This window comes from Triticum urartu, chromosome 3A (genome assembly GCF_056163025.1).
Source record: "Triticum urartu cultivar PI428250 chromosome 3A, HENAU_Tu73, whole genome shotgun sequence".
Classification (NCBI taxonomy): Eukaryota; Viridiplantae; Streptophyta; class Magnoliopsida; order Poales; family Poaceae; genus Triticum; species Triticum urartu.
The window spans coordinates 176,571,486-176,588,639 of NC_141875.1; the positions used below are offsets into that span (position 1 = coordinate 176,571,486).

Sequence of the window (17,154 nt, forward strand, 5' to 3'; positions counted from 1 at the left end):
TGCGATTTAATAGCTCGTCGTGGCTTGTAAGTTATGTCGAACAGGAGTAGCTCAATGGCCCATTTGGCAATCCGGCCCGTCGCGTCGCGGTTGTTTATAATATCGTTAAGTGGTACTTCCAAGGCTACCGTTATCGAACACTCTTAAAAGTAGTGTCGCAGCTTCCGCGATGCCATAAATACCGCGTATGCTATCTTTTGATAATGCAGGTACCTTGATTTGCATGGAGTAAGGACAGTGGACACATAGTAAACCGGCTTTTGAAGGGGGAATTTGTGTCCATCCGCTTCTCGTTCGACGACGAGCACTGCGCTTACTACTTGATGAGTTGCCGCAATGTATAATAGCATTGGTTCGCCAATGTTTGGCACGGCTAGGACTGGGTTTGTTGCCAATATGGCTTTTATTTCGTTGAGTCCGGCCGTGGCGGTATCCGTCCACTCAAAGTGTTCGGTGCGCCGGAGGAGGCGATAAAGGGGTAATGCCTTTTCTCCCAAGCGGGAGATAAAGCGGCTTAGAGCCGCCACGCATCCAGTCAATTTTTGTATTTGTTTGAGGTCTGTTGGGGTAGCCAACTGTGACAACGCTCGGATTTTGGCCGAATTAGCTTCAATACCTCTACTGGAGACAATGAATCCCAGGAGCTTTCCGGCTGGTACGCCGAAAACGCATTTTTCCGGATTGAGCTTGATGTCATATGTTCGGAGGTTGTCGAATGTGAGCCTCAAGTCGTCTACTAGAGTTTCGACATGCTTGGTTTTAACGACCACGTCATCTACGTATGCCTCCACTGTTTTGCCGATCTGGTTTGCCAGACATGTCTGAATCATGCGTTGATATGTTGCGCCAGCGTTTTTGAGCCCGAAGGGCATTGTGTTGAAGCAAAATGGGCCGTATGGTGTGATGAATGTTGTTGCGGCTTGGTCTGGCTCTGCCATTTTAATTTGATGGTAGCCGGAGTATTCGTCGAGGAAACACAATGAATCGTGTCCTGCGGTAGCGTCGATGATTTGATCGATGCGGGGGAGGGGGAAGGGATCCTTTGGGCAGGCCTTGTTAAGGTCCTTAAAATCAACGCACAAGCGCCAGGATTTGTCGTTTGGTACCATCACCAGGTTTGCTAGCCAGTCCGGATGTTTTATGTCTCTGATGAATCCGGCCTCCAATAGCTTGGCTAGTTCCTCTCCCATGGCTTGTCTCTTAGGTTTGGAGAAACACCGAAGGGCCTGCTTGACTGGCTTGAATCCTTTTAGGATATTTAGCCTGTGCTCGGCCAGCCTGCGTGGGATTCCTGGCATGTCTGAAGGGTGCCAGGCAAAAATGTCCCAGTTCTCGCATAGGAACTCTCGTAGTGTGGTGTCGACATCAGGGTTTAATTGTGCCCTGATGGAAGCTGTTTTTGTAGGGTCCGTTGGATGGACTTGGAATTTGACTATTTCGTCCGCCGGTTTAAAAGAGGTGGACTTGGATCTTTTATCGAGTATCACGTCGTCCCTGTTCACCGTGGAGCGCAGCGTAGTTAGTTCCTCGGCCGCTAGGGCTTCGGACAGTGCCTCGAGGGCCAGTGCGGCTGTCTTATTTTCGGCACGGAGTGCTATGTCCGGATCACTAGCAAGAGTGATGATTCTGTTGGGCCGGGCATTTTGAGCTTCATGTACCCGTAATGGGGTATGGCTTGGAAGATTGTAAACGTCTCCTGCCCTAACAGAGCGTGGTATCCGCTGCTGAACGGGGCCACTTGGAATGTAATTTCTTCGGACCTGTAATTATCCGGCGTGACGAATACCTCATCTAGTGTGATTTTCCCAGCACAGCGTGCTTCCCGACTGGGGATGATTCCTCTAAAGGTTGTGCTACTTTGCTCAATGCGGCTCCAGTCTATTTCCATATTTTGAAGAGTTTCCTCATAGATGAGGTTTAATCCGCTGCCGCCGTCCATGAGTACCTTGGTGAGTCGAAAGCCGTCCACGATTGGACTAAGGACTAGTGCGGCTGGTGCTCGGGCTGTTCGGAATTTGGGTTCGTCACTGGCATTGAAGGTAATAGTCGTGTCACTCCAAGGATTTATTTCTGCTACGTGGCAGATTTCGGCCATGCCGCGGAGTGTTCGCTTGCATCTATTATTTAACGCGAAGGTCTCAAAGACCGTTAACACCGTATTGTTGTCCACGGGATGGTGCTCTGTGGTATTTGGGAGGAGTAGATCCTCACCACTTTTGGCCACCTGCCGGAGTATCCAACATGCTCTAAGGTTGTGTGTTGGTATTGCATCCGCTGTACTATGAAGTTTGCAGGGTCCGTTGAGCCATCCCTCCAGTACGGTTCCTTGCCCCGTAGAGGGCTTTTCCTTTTTGGTAGTTAACCCAGGTGTATTGTGATAATGCACCCTTTTATTTCGGACTGGGTTTGTATTCAGGGCCGGATTATCCCAAAATTTTATTTCGGTTTTCTAGGCGCTTTCCATCGCACAGTACTTTCGTACTATGGACACCAAGTCGGCAAAGAGTGTAATTTCGCGGCGACTTATGGCGTTGAGGATTCCCTTGTCCATGCAATTATTGCAGAAGAATGAAATTGCGTCTTCCTCGCGGCAGTCCTTTATCCTGTTCATGACCAGGAGGAATCTGGCCCAGTAATGGTGTACTGTTTCTTCGGGCTCTTGCCTAATTTGGGATAGATCGCGTATGTTTGGGTGGGTGGGTGGAATTGAATCCGAATCCTCACCCAATCTGAGACTCAGGGGCCAAGGAGTTTCCGAACTCAGAAGTTTGGATTCTTGGATGTTTTCCGATAAATCTAGCCCGCTGCCTGATTCTAGGTTTAGGCCTTGAGTGATGTCCTCCCCTCCGCGGGTATCCGGCTTGGAGGGATCGGGAATCCGGACATAGCTAGTCCTTAAGATAGATGAAGGGTTGCCGCATTGTTCCTCCACCACTGCAACGTGATGGGTGACCTGGGGAGAGTTGATCTCTCTCAGATCGGGTTTAGGCCGAATCTGATCGTAGTCTGTAGCGACTCCCAGGGCGGCGATGCGATCCAAGAGCTCGTTCAAGGAAGAGAGCTCCATTGGATCTAACTGCTCGGCGAGTTCCGAGTTGACGTGAAGATTGCTTTCGATGACCCGAGAAGCCATCGTCGGCGCAGCGGCCGAGCAGGCGGTCATAAGAAAACCACCTAGCTGGAGAGTTTGGCCGATAGCCAAAGCTCCCTCAGCAACAGTGCCGTCTTTAAAGACGGGATGAGACATCCTTCCTGGTGGCGACGGCACAGCGGAACTCTCAATGAAAGCACCAATGTCGGTGTCAAAACCGGCGGATCTCGGGTAGGGGGTCCCGAACTGTGCGTCTAGGCTGGATGGTAACAGGAGGCAGGGGACACGATGTTTTACCCAGGTTCAGGCCCTCTTGATGGAGGTAAAACCCTACGTCCTGCTTGATTAATATTGATGATATGGGTAGTACAAGAGTAGATCTACCACGAGATCAGAGAGGCTAGACCCTAGAAGCTAGCCTATGGTATGATTGTATGTTGTGATTGTTGTCCTACGGACTAAAACCCTTCGGTTTATATAGACACCGGAGAGGGTTAGGGTTACACAAGGCCAGTTACAAAGGAGGAGATATCCATATCCGTATTTCCTAGCTTGCCTTCCACGCCAAGTAGAGTCCCATCCGGACACGAGACGAAGTCTTCAATCTTGTATCTTCATAGTCTAACAGCTCGGCCAAAGAATATAATCCGGCTGTTCGGAGACCCCCTAATTCAGGACTCCCTCAGCAAGAGTTGGAGTACAAATATGGCAGGTTACATCCGGGGTGTTACACATTCTGATGGGTGAGCCTGGAACAAACCAAACTGGCGGTAGATACGATGCGGCATGTGAAGCTCAATCGCCCGGTTGCATATGAGTGGGCACCACATAAGCCAAAGATGTCTATCCCGCATGCACATCGGATTCAGGATGAAATCTCCTGCATTACCTAATCTATCGCCAACGCCATATGGCTCTCGTTCCACCTGCAACATAGCACAACAAGCAACATTGATGTCGAGTTCTCATGAAAGCATGAGAATGAGTGAAGTAGTGTGAATGCTTACCTGCTCAGCAGTAATCGTGTCCAACTCGTTGGTGTACTACCTATACATCATAGTGACATCGCTAGTCTTCTTGGGTACCACATCCCACTTCTAAGCCCAGGTGGGGAGCCGTAGTTCGTCGTCGTGGTCGTCCCAAGCCCTGTATGTTATGTCCTTCAAGCGTCTGACCGGCAAGCGCTCCCAGCTCCATACAGAAAGTACGAGCATACAACCACCAATACATCCATCCTTTGAGATCCTACAACAAGCATCGTCCAACTGCACATAAAGGAAAACATGGTTCACTTAGAACAAAATTGCAATGAAGTGAAAACAAACAACTGACTACCTGTTGGTACAAGTAGGCCAGTGCCACCAAACCCCGACTCCATTGGTTGTCGAAGACGGTGAGCGCCATAAGCCACATCCATGGAGCGTTCTTGCTAGTGGCGTCAGCAAACAAAGTCCTGGAGATAACGTACCACATGTAGACACGAGCATATGTCTGCACCACATCCTCATTAGCATCCTGAGGGCAATGCGCAAAGTTCACAACAATCTAGGTGAATGGAGCTCCGTCTGCGACTCTTTCCTTCTTCTCCCCCTCACCCACTGGAGCCTCTGCAGGAGACATACCAATAAGGGCCTCCATCTGCTTGCACCACCGATCGGAATCGGTGCTCATACAGAGAGGCTTCCCCTCGATGGGAAGACGGTGATCAAGGCGACATCCTGGAGCGTCACGGTCATCTCCCCGGTCCATAGATGGAAGTTTTGTGTGTCCATCCTCCACCAATCAACCAGCACAGTGATTGCTGCAGCATTGAGGTTTGGCGTCGACCGGCTGACCAGCTGAATGAATGGAAGGAGTCTTGTCTGCCTGATGTGTGGTGTGTACCGCTCATCGTAGGGCATGACTCCACAAGAGACACCGTGAGACCGAATCTTCAAAGGTTGAAGAAACTGCAAACAAGCAAGCCAGAGTATTAAATATGGGGCATGTCTATTTGAACTAAACACAAATTCCAAAATACCAACTAATATCATTATTACCTTCTTCATCTCTGACATAAAGTAGGCCCGGTGTTGAGTGTCATAAAAACCATCGAGAAGCCAAACCATCCTACAAATTTTAAACAAAAACAATCCATGAGCATTATTTACAATCAAAGCATGTCAACAATGATCACAAAAATGTTATGTATTGACAACAATATTGGGTTGCATAATGGAAGCATTATCTACAATACTCACTCAATATTGGGTTGACAATTATCATCTCAAATATAATCTACACAAACATGCCAACATGTATATTGTCAAAGTTGTTTCAAATCCTTATGGAAGCATATATTGTCAAATCTAGGGTTATAAATCATCTATAAATCAAATCCCTATGGAAGCATACGTGATTATTAATTCAAATGTACATACAAATTCCTATGTATGCGATTTACAATACAAATCAACAACATAATGTTTCCCAATGTTTACAAGTAATCTACATAGGCTAAATCAACACACATTCAATCTATTTCCTATAGAAATTTCAAATCAATCAAAACTAGGGTTTGATCACAAACACGAAGAATGGGGATGGTTTTTTGGATAGAAAGAAAGGGATTGGAGGAGATTACCTTCTAGGATGGATTGGGCAACAAATCCACGAAAGAAATCTTAAAATCTGAAGTTCTTTGGATAGAGGATTGAGAGGGGGAATGGAGAGAGTTGTTGCCGCCGTCTTTGTGCCAACCACTGGAACGAATGGGTGGGGATGGGGAAGGGCCGGCCCGCTGCGGTTACTAAGTCAGCGTGCAGCGCCTATGCGTTAGGTGCTGCACATGGCTGTGTGGCACCTACTCTCTAGGTGTTGTACGGCCAGGTGTGGGGCCGTGCCTGGACCAGGGGTGCCATGCTGACCGGACATGCAGCGCCTTAGATCTAGGCGCTGCACAGTGGGGTGCATCGCCTTACTGTCGGGCGCTACATGAAAGGGTCGTTGAGCGATTTTTTTAAAGCAGTTCATTTTGCGAAATCTTTTTGTCCACATGTCAATTTTATCGTTTTTGTCATATTTTGAAGGACTCTACTCAATATACACATTGTGGATGCTCCCACCAGCATAGCACGGTCAACATGCCGCTCCAGCACTGGTGCTCGGCCTCACCCACTAAATTGCACTGCTCTGTATATAGTATATATTAACATCTTACCGAATCTATGCTATCGCGGGCCTCAAATCCGTCAATGGCGTCCACGCCCTCCCTCACGGAATCGAATCCTCTAACATTGGGAAAGAAAATTAAAGAAGCTACAATATCCTAACTTTCCTTCTTTCTATCCATATGATTATGGCTAAAATGACTTAAATTAATTTGTAAATTGGTAATCGATTGTGTACATTTATAGTAATTACATACAACCAAATTGATAAATAAAATTAATTTTAAATTATTTATATCTACAGTAAATATCAACAGTAAGCAACCTACTAACTATCTACTAACAGTCCCTAACTTTCCTTTCATTTTACATTAGACAGACACCATAGCACTGTGATTTTCCTTCGCGATGTTAGAGGATCCGGTTCCCCTTCCTCATCCTCCTCCTCGCTCTTCTGCTGCCCCTCATCCCTCTCGCCGTCGCAGCTCCAGAGAAGCACCTCGTGACCCACCTCCCGGGCTTCGACAGCGCCCTCCCATCCAAACACTACACCGGGTACATAACCATGGACGAGAGCAATGGCAGGAGGCTGTTCTACTACCTGGTGCTATCTTTTCTTTTTGAAAGATCCAGCTCGTTGCTGGCATTTCATTGATAAGCAGGAAGCAGGGGGAAACAAAAAGGGGGGTGAGGATCCAGGGGATCAGAGGGCTTGCCACAGATTGGCAGTCCTCGAGCAATAAAAGTCTAGGGTTTATATCTCATGGTGGTTCCCCAAAGGGGATCTCAATGCAGGATGCACCTGCGGCTCGCCAGGGATCAATGCAATCTTTGATCCTTTTGATGATGTTCGAGGCCCTTGGGGTGCTTTTCCTGAAGGTGGCATTGTTCCGTTCTTGCCATATCTCCCAACAAACCAGCAAAAGTAGCATGTTGGTGCCTTTCCGCCATCTGGGTGCGGCCCTGACTAGGGCGGCAAACGCAATGGAGGAGTGCTGGAGGTCTCGCCAGCTCACAGCCGGAGCTAACGAGGTGCAGCCAGTCCAAGAGCTTATCGTTTCCCAGACACCTCTGGCCATTGGGCACTCCCAGAACAGATGCTTGGAGGATTCAAGGTTTCGAGTGCATAGCTGGCAGAAGTACTCGTTCTTCCAGCCGTGGCGTTGAAGTCTGTCATTGCACCACAGCTTGTTTTGCAGCATGAGCCAAGCAAACATCTTGATCTTGCCAGGGGCCCAAGCACACCATATGATCTTGCCAAAAACCGAGGACGTCATGCCCTGGAATTGCATCCGATAAGCTGATGCTGCCGAGTATTCGCCCGACCGCTCGAGGATCCATCTAATGGAGTCGGGGGTGCCCGCATGAAGTATGCCGGCTACGCCATGGAGCCGTCTATGCAAGGCCAGGACGTCGTGGATCAGCTGTTCAGTGCGGCCATGGTCTAGGTCCCTGATCCAGGTGTCGTCCGCCAGGGCCTCCTTCACCATCCTGTTCTTTCTGCGGGCATGCAGAACCAGCCGCGGGAATTGCTGGGCGAGCGTGCCCGGCCCCATCCAACGAGAGTGCTAGAAGGACGCCGTCGCGCCATCGCCGATGCTAACCGAGGTGGTCGTCGTGAAGAAGGAGAGGTCGTCGTTGTTGCATGGCAGGACCAAGCCCACCCATGGGCGCTCGGGGTGGCGCCATGCGAGCCAGGGCCAGCGCAGGCGAAGGGCTCGTCCGAACCGCGTGAGGTCAGGGACTCCCAGGCCTCCGTTTTCTGTTGGAGTACAGACCATTGCCCAGTTAACTTTGCAGCTTGCGCCGGAGATTTCCTCGTCTTGCTTCCAGAGGAAACGCCGGCGACATTTGTCGATTTCCTTGAGGATCTTTTTCGGCACCTTCAGCACTATAAGCGCAAAGGTCGGCATGGTGCTGAGAACGCAGCGGACCAGCACGCGCCGCCCCGTGATGTGGATTAGGTTTTTCTTCCAGCCCGCGAGCCGGGCCTTGATCCTATCGATAATGAACTGCAGGTGCTCTAGTCGAAGCCGGCCGGTGATGAGTGGCAGTCCCAGGTATTTGATCGGAAAAGGGGCGATTGAGGTCTAGGTCATTGCAGCTAACCGGCGATGCCGTGGATTTTTCTGTGTTGATGCTTAGCCCTGTAGCGCGTCCGAATTGGCGTAGGATGCCCAGGAGAGCATCAACCTCCTGGCGGATTCGGTTGACGAAGACAACCGCGTCGTCAGCGCAGAGACTCGCCCTGAGCTTCAACTCGCGGCCAGGTATCTGTTTTAGGAGTTGTAGCTCAACCGCTTTTGCCAACAGATGGTGTGGAGGGTCTATGGCGAGGATGAAGAGAAGCGGTGAAAGCGGGTCGCCCTGGCGAAGGCCGTGGCGGTGAGCAAAGAGACCGCCGAGGACGCCGAGGAGAGGAGCAGGGCCACCCAATCTCGCCAGCGCGCGCTAAACCCTAGCTGCTGTAGCAACTCAAGCAAGTAGTCCCACGAGACCGTGTCGAACGCCTTCTCGATGTCGAGCTTCATGAGCAGTGCCGGCGTTTTGCGTCGATGGAGGTGGCGAATGGTGTTTTGCACATAGAGATAACTATCATGGATGCATTTGGTTTTCAGGAATGTCGTTTGCGCCGGAGAAATGATAGTGTGGATCACCTTCGCCAGCCTCATGGAGAGGACCTTGGAGATTAGTTTCGCTATTGAATTGATCAGACTAATCGGGCAATTGTCCGTGATCGCAGCCGCTCCATCCTTCTTGGGGAGGAGAACGATCATTGCCCGATTGATGGCGGCCATGTCCCCTCTGGCAAGGTGGTAGAACTGGTGGAAAACAGACATGACGTCTAGCTTAATGATTGACCAGCACGCTCGGAAGAATGTTCCGTTGAAGCCATCTGGGCCGGGCGCTTTTTCCTGCGGAGAGGCACAAATCGCCTGCCAGACCTCCTCCTCCGAGAATGGGTTATCTAACCCTACGGCCGACAGCGATGGGAGATTGAGCGAGCTCCGGGCAATGGTGGTATCTCTAGCCGGCGCCGCCCCAAGGGAGGAGCTGAAGTGGTCGTAGATGACGTCGGCCTTGTCGTTGTGTGACGTGAAAGTGGAGTCTGGCGTGTGGATGGCGTGGATGAAATTTTTCTTCCTCCTAGCGTTGCTTTTGGCCTGGAAGAAGGCCGATCGGGCATCACCAGCCCGCAGCCAAGTGATGCGCGAGGCCTGGCGCTTCCTGGCTCTCTCGATCGCCGCCAGTCCGAGGACGCGGAGCTTGAGCTTCTTCCGGAGGGCGAGCTCGCCGGCAGAGAGCTGCCTATGTTCTTGGGCGGTGTCAAGGCGGAGGACAACCTCATTTGCGATCTGCAGCTGAAGGCGGGTGTTGCTGAAAAACCCCTTTGCCCAGATTTTGAGATCCTTTGCCACCCTATCTAGTTTGACACGGATGCGTTTGTATGCACAGTTAGAGGCTACGAGGCGATCCCACGCATGTTGCACCGTTTCGTGGAAACGGGGGAAACGCAGTCAGAAGGATTCAAACCGGAAACGAGCCGGTCGGCGTGGTGCAGCTGCTGCGGCGAGCAGAAGGGGGCAGTGATCGGAGCAGGACGTTGAAGCGGCGTGCAGGAGGAAGGTTGGGAATAGGGCGACCCAGGCGTTGCTGCAGAAGAACTTGTCGATGCTGACGAGGGTCGGATCGTCGCGCTCGTTACTCCATGCGAAACGGCGGTTCTTGCATCTAATTTCCCGAAGGCCTGCGGCGTCGATCGCCGCGCGGAATTTGCTCATCATTCTACGGTTAATGTTGCTATTGTTCTTGTCACTAGCCTTGTATATGAGGTTGAAACCGCCGTTGATGAGCCATGGGTCGTTTGGTGGCGGCGCCGTCCTAGCTATTTTTGACAGGAATTCGTCCTTTCTACCATCGTCTACGGGGCCGTACACCGTGGTCAGCCAAAACGCTGTTGTGGTTGACTTCAAGATGACGCGGGCAGTGATGGAGAAAAGGCCAATGGCATGCGACTGCACATCTACAACTGTGTTGTTCCAGAAGATTGCTGCCCCTCCCCTGGTGCCGGAGGCGGGGAGCACGACGCAATCGGCTAGCCTTGCACCCCCAACGTCCTTGACCGGGGGGCGATTTCAGGTTTCGATTTTTGTCTCCTGGAGGCACAGGATGGCTAGCCTGTGAGCTTCTGCCGTTTCGCAGACGACTGCGCGTCGCGCCGGCGTGTTTAAGCCACGGATATTCCAGCTCATGATGGGGCAGTTTGTGTTAATCATTAGGCACTATGAATCTGCTCCAACGACTACGAATTTCTGTAATAAAAGACGGGTACACCTCCTCGCAGTCCAGGGATTGCCGGCGGCCATCAATAGGCCCCAATATTCGCCGACAAATGGCAGCGCCTCTACGCCTACTACAAGGACAGAAACATACCTGGTGCTGTCGGAGCGTGATCCGGCCATCGACCCCGTCGTGCTCTGGCTCAACGGCGGCCCCGGCTGCTCCAGCTTCGACGGATTCGTCTACGAGAACGGTCTGGATTGATCTTATTCTACCTCTCTTCCGGACCGGCAGTTTCTTTTGTCATCTTGTGATTTTGGCTGGGATGACCCGTCCGGTGCCCTGTTCTTTGCTCAGGTCCCTTCAACTTTGAGCGCGGAAGCACTCCCGGAGGGCTGCCCAAGCTGCAGCTCGATCCCTACAGTTGGTCAAAGGTAATCCGCATACCTGAACACAGTTTAGGAGCACAGGCCTACCCGCAGCAGCCTGCCCAGAATTTAGGAGTACTAATCTTGTTCAGCTCTACTAAATTGTCATAGAACGAGCAGTATTTTTTTCCATGCCAAGTGATTGAATAAATGTGTCATTAAACTGGAGTAACTAGGTTTCAAGCATGATGTACCTGGACTCCCCTGCTGGTGTTGGGATGTCATACTCATTGAACAACGATTACAAAACAGGTGACTTGAAAACCGCAGCCGATGCGCATATCTTCCTCTCTTTTTTTGGGGGGCGCATATCTTCCTTTTGAAGGTAATAATCTCTGCTTCAGTTGCGATAATTTACATGACATAATGCAAGAAACTGGATGCTGATTTTACTCGTTGTTGCAGTGGTTCGAGTTATACCCGGAGTTTCAGTTGAACCCATTCTACATTTCCGGAGAGTCATACGCAGGGATATACATTCCTACACTAGCTGATGAAGTTTTAAAGGTGGATTTTGTCACTCACAGCGAGTAGATTATTCATAGTTGAGATCAGAAGTTTCTTACATCTCATATTTACGTCGTTACAGGGATACAAATGGCTCTGAAGCCAAGAATCAATTTGAAGGTCATTCCCACTAACATTTTATTCGTCGCCATTTAGTTGTGCATGCAAACTTGTGTGTGAGTTTACAGTCTGAGGTGTTTGCATCCAGGGCTATCTAATTGTTTTTTTTTCTTCTTATTTTTGCGGAAGCCAGGGCTATCTAATTGGTAATGGAGCAACCGACGCAGACTACGATTTAAACTCTTTTGTGCCGTTTGCACATGGAATGGGTCTCATATCAACTGACTTGTTTGAGGTGTTTTGCTTCGTCTTGTTTCTGCATAATTGCCGGTGCCACAAGTAGTTTCATTGTGGACAGATAGCAAGCTAACAGTGTCTTGACTGTTTGCCCTGTTTCAGGATGTCAGTGCTGCTTGCCACGGCACATTCTGGGGAAAAGTTAATGATGTGTGCCAAGAAAATATAGATAGAAACCGTTGGGTAATGTCCATGTACCAGAACCTGTAAACCGACAAGCAAATACGCAACCTTCCAAATTCTGTAAGGCCTCAATTTGTGTTGTCATCTGCAGGAACTGAAAGACCTGAACACGTACAACATTCTTGCACCATGCTACCACCACCCTGAAGTCCAAGAGACAGCGTTCGTGAACAGCAGCTTGCCATCAAGCTTCAGAAAGCTAGGTGAAACAGAGAGGCCTTTCCCAGTGAGGAAGAGGACGGCGGGGCTTTCATGGCCTCTCGGTCTTCCTGTGAGCAGCGGACATGTCACGTTGTGGCCCGAGCTTGGCGGTAGATCACTTCCATGCATGGTATGAAAATTATATCAATGCCCTTATAGTTATATGTAGATCATTTACAATTTGTTGTTTTCATTTTCCATACACATACATCATTTCATAAGTATGGTTGGTCCTCTCATTTATAACAATTATATGTCCTCACAGAGTGATGAACTTGCTACTATATGGCTGGATGATGAAGATGTAAGAGCTGCCATTCACGCCAAACCGGTATGATGGTTGATGCGAGACAAATTAGTGTGAATTTAATCCTAAAATTGGCACAAATTAACTAACTCTTGTTTGTCGGGAATAACCTCGATCGAAATTGGCACATCAGAAAAGCTTAATTGGATCATGGGAATTGAATACTTCAAGAATAGACTACACTCATGATATAGGCAGCATGGTGGAGTATCACAAAAAATTCACAGCCATGAGATATCGCGTACTTATTTGCTGGTATGGGGCACACCTGCAACTTGATCATTTGACAATGTTAACACTGAGTAACTTGTTTCCTGCAAAAGAAGACACCGATTAATATATGGAATCAAATTAGGGTGAAGGTTCAGTAGAGAACAGGTTGAACTACTAGGAAATAATACATTTAATTGTCCATCAAAACTGACTTTTTTCTAGTAAAGCAAAACTAACAGATTGGTTGTGCATAATACATTTTCTGCTTACGGTTATTGCTTAAGAACGGAAGGAAAAAAAATCATATTTGAATAGGATAGCGAAGCACAAGTCTCGATTCAATGTAAAGAACGTGAATATAACCTTCAGGAAAAAAACAAACCTTTCAAACTTTAGTCCTAATATTTAGTGTGGGTAAATTGGTTCAGACAATAGTATTAGACTCTTGATACCTGGAAGTTTTTCGAAAAGAGGGGATGCCCCTCGGCCTGTGCATAAAGTGATGCACACAGCCTTTCTTGGTACCTGGAATAGAAATTAGCTTTATCAATAAGGATACCTTTAACCCACATGCTTACATTGATGTACATGTGTTGTGCTTAAGGCATAAAGTTGTCCACTTAGAATGCTTCAAACGAACAGTGGAAACACAACCGTCAGAGAGAATCACTCTGTAAACAAATATAAGATGTTTTAAATCACTAAAGTAGATGGCTGTGTGCATCCTATGATGCAGAGGCCGGGGTAATCCCCTTTTCAAAAAAAATCACTAAAGTAGTGACCTAAAATGTCTTACATTTATTTTCAAAAGAACTTCTCGAGATCTGGTTGGCAAGATTAGGCACTCTCTCCCTCCCCTCGAGTTGCTCCCGCGAGCGACCGAGGGGATAACCCTAGCCGCCAGCGTGCGTTCCCCCTCCCTCCCTTCCCTCCCCTCGCCGCCACCTGTCCGCGCCGCCGGGCAAAGCCCGGTGGGTGCTGGCGGCGGAGGGGCCCTTTCTCTCCCCGCTCGTGGGGGCTTGGCGCGGGAGGGCGCTCCCGGGCGGCGGCGCGCGGCTGTGCTCGGCGGCGGAGTTGCGGAGCGGCATGCCGGGCGGATGCGTGGCCGGGGTGGCAGCGGCGGCTTCGGCTGGATCTGCCCCGCAGGCGGCGCGGGCTGTGGTGGCTCTGTTCGAGGCGTGCTTGGTGGCCGATGGGCGGCTCAGGCGGCGGTCGACCCCCTCTCCTCTACTCTTCGGCTAGTGCGTGTGGCGGACGGTGGCGGCCGGCTGGTGGATGCCGGCGGCTTGACGGGGGTGCCGTTGGCTGGCCGGTGGTGGTGGGAGTGATCCGGGGAGGGAGGCAGGGGGCCTCCTGACCGTGCCGATGTCTCGGTGATCCATGTCCCCAGTGGAGTGGTGCGGTGGCTGCGGCGAGGACGAGGCCGGCGGCTGCCGGCGCCCCTCCCCTGCCTGGATCTAGCCAGCTGGGCCGCCTTCCCACCAAAGGGTCCGTTTTGGGGTGGAAGGAGGTGCCTTCTACCTCTTCACCGGTCGGTGGCGTCCATTAGCCGTTGTGGTGGTTGCGCAGGGAGGGGGGGGGAAGGTCTTGGATGACGTGGCAACGGCCTCAGTGGTGGTGGTAGTCATGTTGCTTGTGGGCGGGGTGCGCGGCTCAGGTGTGGGCTGGTCGCTATGGCCGTTCGGGCGATGCGGTGGCCGGTGCTTCGGCTAGCGGAGGTGTTTTGAAGGTGGAGGGTGCGCCAGGAGAGATCCCCTACTCGGCTTCGGTTGGGCCTACGACAGCGGTGTCCGCGGGCGTCGTCTCCTTCCTGAAGGCGTCGTCGTGGCTACTCTCCTCCTTCGGATGGTCCAGGTGAAAACCATGATCCTTTGGATCCGATGGCGACGGTGCTCCGGTATCATTCTCCTTCTTGAAGGCGCCGTCTTGGAGGCCTACTTTCGCAGAGCTCAGCTTCGTGGTTGTTCCTTTACCTGTTGTATCTGGCCTTGGGTGTGTTGTGTGGTAGTGTGGTGTGGTGTTGAATTGTTTGCGATGATTATTATCGGTGATGGTTGCTTTATAATATAAACGGGGGAAACCCTTTTTCGGTATCGTGGATTTTTGGCACTATGGGTCACAAATTGGTCATCTTTTACAACTCACAAGTGTGTGTGTGTGTTTTGCGAATAACTCACAAGTGTGTAACTTTGTCACTTTGTTAGTGCTAATACTTTTATGCAATACATACTTGTGTGATAAATTTGAAATGTGCAGCCTCCCCTTTTTTGCAACACGGGGTATGTACCGGTGCTCACCTTTGCATTTTTCCGATATGTAATCACTTTATTGAAAAAGAGAAATGATGTTTAACAACTTTTGGGTGTTTAATTGTACAGTGGAGATCATGATCTGTGTATCCCTTTCACTGGAACGGAGGCATGGGTCAGATCATTAGGCTACTGTTATGACCGGCCGGGCCTACAGCCGTAGGAGGCCCATCGAGCAGGCTTAGGCCGCAAGTTATCTTAGTTTTATTTTCAAATCGTGGTTATATATACAAGTTATAAGATTATTTTCAGAATTAAGCAATAAGACTATTCTGTTGCCCGGCTCCCAGAGGAGCCGGAACCCTAAACCCTAGCCGCCTCCTGCTTGCGCCGCCGCCGCCGAACCGCAAGGACGACGCCCCGCCGGCGGCCGCCGCGCTCCAGCCCTCGCCCACCTCCCTCGTTCCCCTACAACCTACGCCCTAGGCAGGGCAAAACCTTAGCTCTTATCACCTTGGTATCATCCAGCTCGGGTTCGATCATGTCATCCTCACCACCATCGTCGTCGCTGCCCCTTACCACCACCACCACCGCCGCGCCTTCGCCGATCGTCACGGGCCCGCTGGCCCTTCCATCAGCGCCGCTGGACCTCCTCTCCGGCGCGTCCACCGGCCTGCTGCCGCCCCCCGTCACCACGACGCCGCCATCTCCATCGATCCTGCCGGCCCAATACTCGCCGGAGGCCATGGCCGGTGTCCTCAACGACCTGGTCGTCGCGGTCCAGGGCATCCGGCTTTACCTGGCCAGCCCGTACGGGCCACCACCGCCGCTTCCGCCACCCGTGCCCTCCGGACCGCCGGCTCTCCCGTGGTACTCGGTGCCCGCAGTGGCCGGCGCCAGCGCCCGCGGCGCCACCTGCGTCTACCGCGCCCGCCCCAGCCCCGTGGCCGGCCTGGCCCGCGCCGGCTGCGCCGAGCCACGCGCCATTGCCGCCACCCAACATCGGCCTAAGTCAGGCCACTCCAGGAGGGCTCCCAATCCAGCAGGTGCGGTTTCCACCGTCGCCTTCCCCGATTTCGGCCTGGCTTACCGGGACGTCGCCGCCACCAGTTTACACGGAGGCCGGGGACCCGTCAGTGCCCCCGCTGCAGTCCGAGGCACCATCATCCGCTCTCCGCATCGCCGAGCCGGTGGGCGCTGGCGCGCCAACCCCGACGCCGCCCCGGTTCGCCTGGATCGACTTTGCCACCTATGACGGCTCAGACGACCCTCTTAACTGGTTAAACCAGTGTGACCAGTTTTTCCGGAGGCAGCGCACTCCTGCGTCGGAGCGCACTTGGATCGCTTCCTACCACCTCCGGGGTGCAGCCCAGACATGGTACTACGCCCTCGAGCTGGACAAGGGCGGCATGCCTCCCTGGGAGCGTTTCCGCGAGCTGTGCCTCCTTCGTTTCGGGCCCCCACGGCGCGGCAGCCGCCTGTCCGAGTTGGGCCGTTTACCCTTCACCTCCACGGTCCAGGATTTCGCCGACCGTTTCCAGGCTCTAGTGTGTCATGCACCGGGGGTGACGGCACTCCAGCGGGCTGAACTCTTCATCGGCGGCCTTCCCGACCACATCCGTGTGGACGTCAAGATGAAGGGGCCCCAAGACCTGCATACGGCCATGTACTATGCTCGGGCATTCGAGCAGCGCGCCCAGGCCTTGACACGGCCAGCCACACCTCGTGGGAGCCGACTTCCTCCACGGCCACCGCCACCCGTGCCCACACCTTCAGCTGCATCATCGGCGGCCACCCCGGCTGCGACACGGCCCTTCCGGCGCCTTTCGCAGGCGGAGCAGCTCGAGCGTCGCCGCCTGGGGCTCTGCTTTAACTGTGACGCGCCCTACGCCCCGGGCCATGTCTGCCCGCGCCTCTTCTACTTAGAGACGACCGACGAGACCGAGGACGAGGACACCGATGCTGGACCCGGAGACCCGGCCGCCGCGGAGGTCGCACCGGCTACGGCACTCATCATCTCACTTCATGCGTTGGCCGGCATCCGTAATGAGCGAACGATGCTTGTACCGGTCACGATCCATGGCGAGACTCTGGTGGCCCTCTTCGACACGGGTTCTACACGTAACTTCCTACCTGAGGCTACTATGTGGCGCCTCGCGCTACAGCCGATCGGCGGGGAGCAGCTGCG

The 17,154-nt window shown here is 52.1% G+C and overlaps 1 protein-coding gene and 1 long non-coding RNA gene across 2 annotated transcripts; one reads left to right on the forward strand and one right to left on the reverse strand.

Annotated features, from left to right (window-relative positions):
- Positions 1-3,690: 3,690 nt before the first annotated feature.
- Positions 3,691-5,202, reverse strand: LOC147979097 (uncharacterized). Its single transcript, XR_015599676.1, has 3 exons — positions 5,131-5,202; positions 4,099-5,040; positions 3,691-4,017 (listed from the first exon to the last, which is right to left on the reverse strand). It is a non-coding gene; the product is annotated as an uncharacterized LOC147979097 (long non-coding RNA).
- Positions 5,203-5,851: 649 nt separating this feature from the next.
- On the forward strand, positions 5,852-14,810 carry LOC125546747 (serine carboxypeptidase 1-like). Its single transcript, XM_087515034.1, has 10 exons — positions 5,852-5,875; positions 6,656-6,844; positions 10,074-10,085; positions 10,690-10,774; positions 10,879-10,955; positions 11,126-11,236; positions 11,346-11,455; positions 11,537-11,576; positions 11,710-12,327; positions 12,463-14,810. The coding sequence occupies exons 1-9, from the start codon at positions 5,852-5,854 to the stop codon at positions 11,857-11,859; spliced, it is 798 nt and encodes a 265-aa protein (XP_087371160.1). The 3' UTR covers positions 11,860-12,327; positions 12,463-14,810.
- Positions 14,811-17,154: the final 2,344 nt, after the last annotated feature.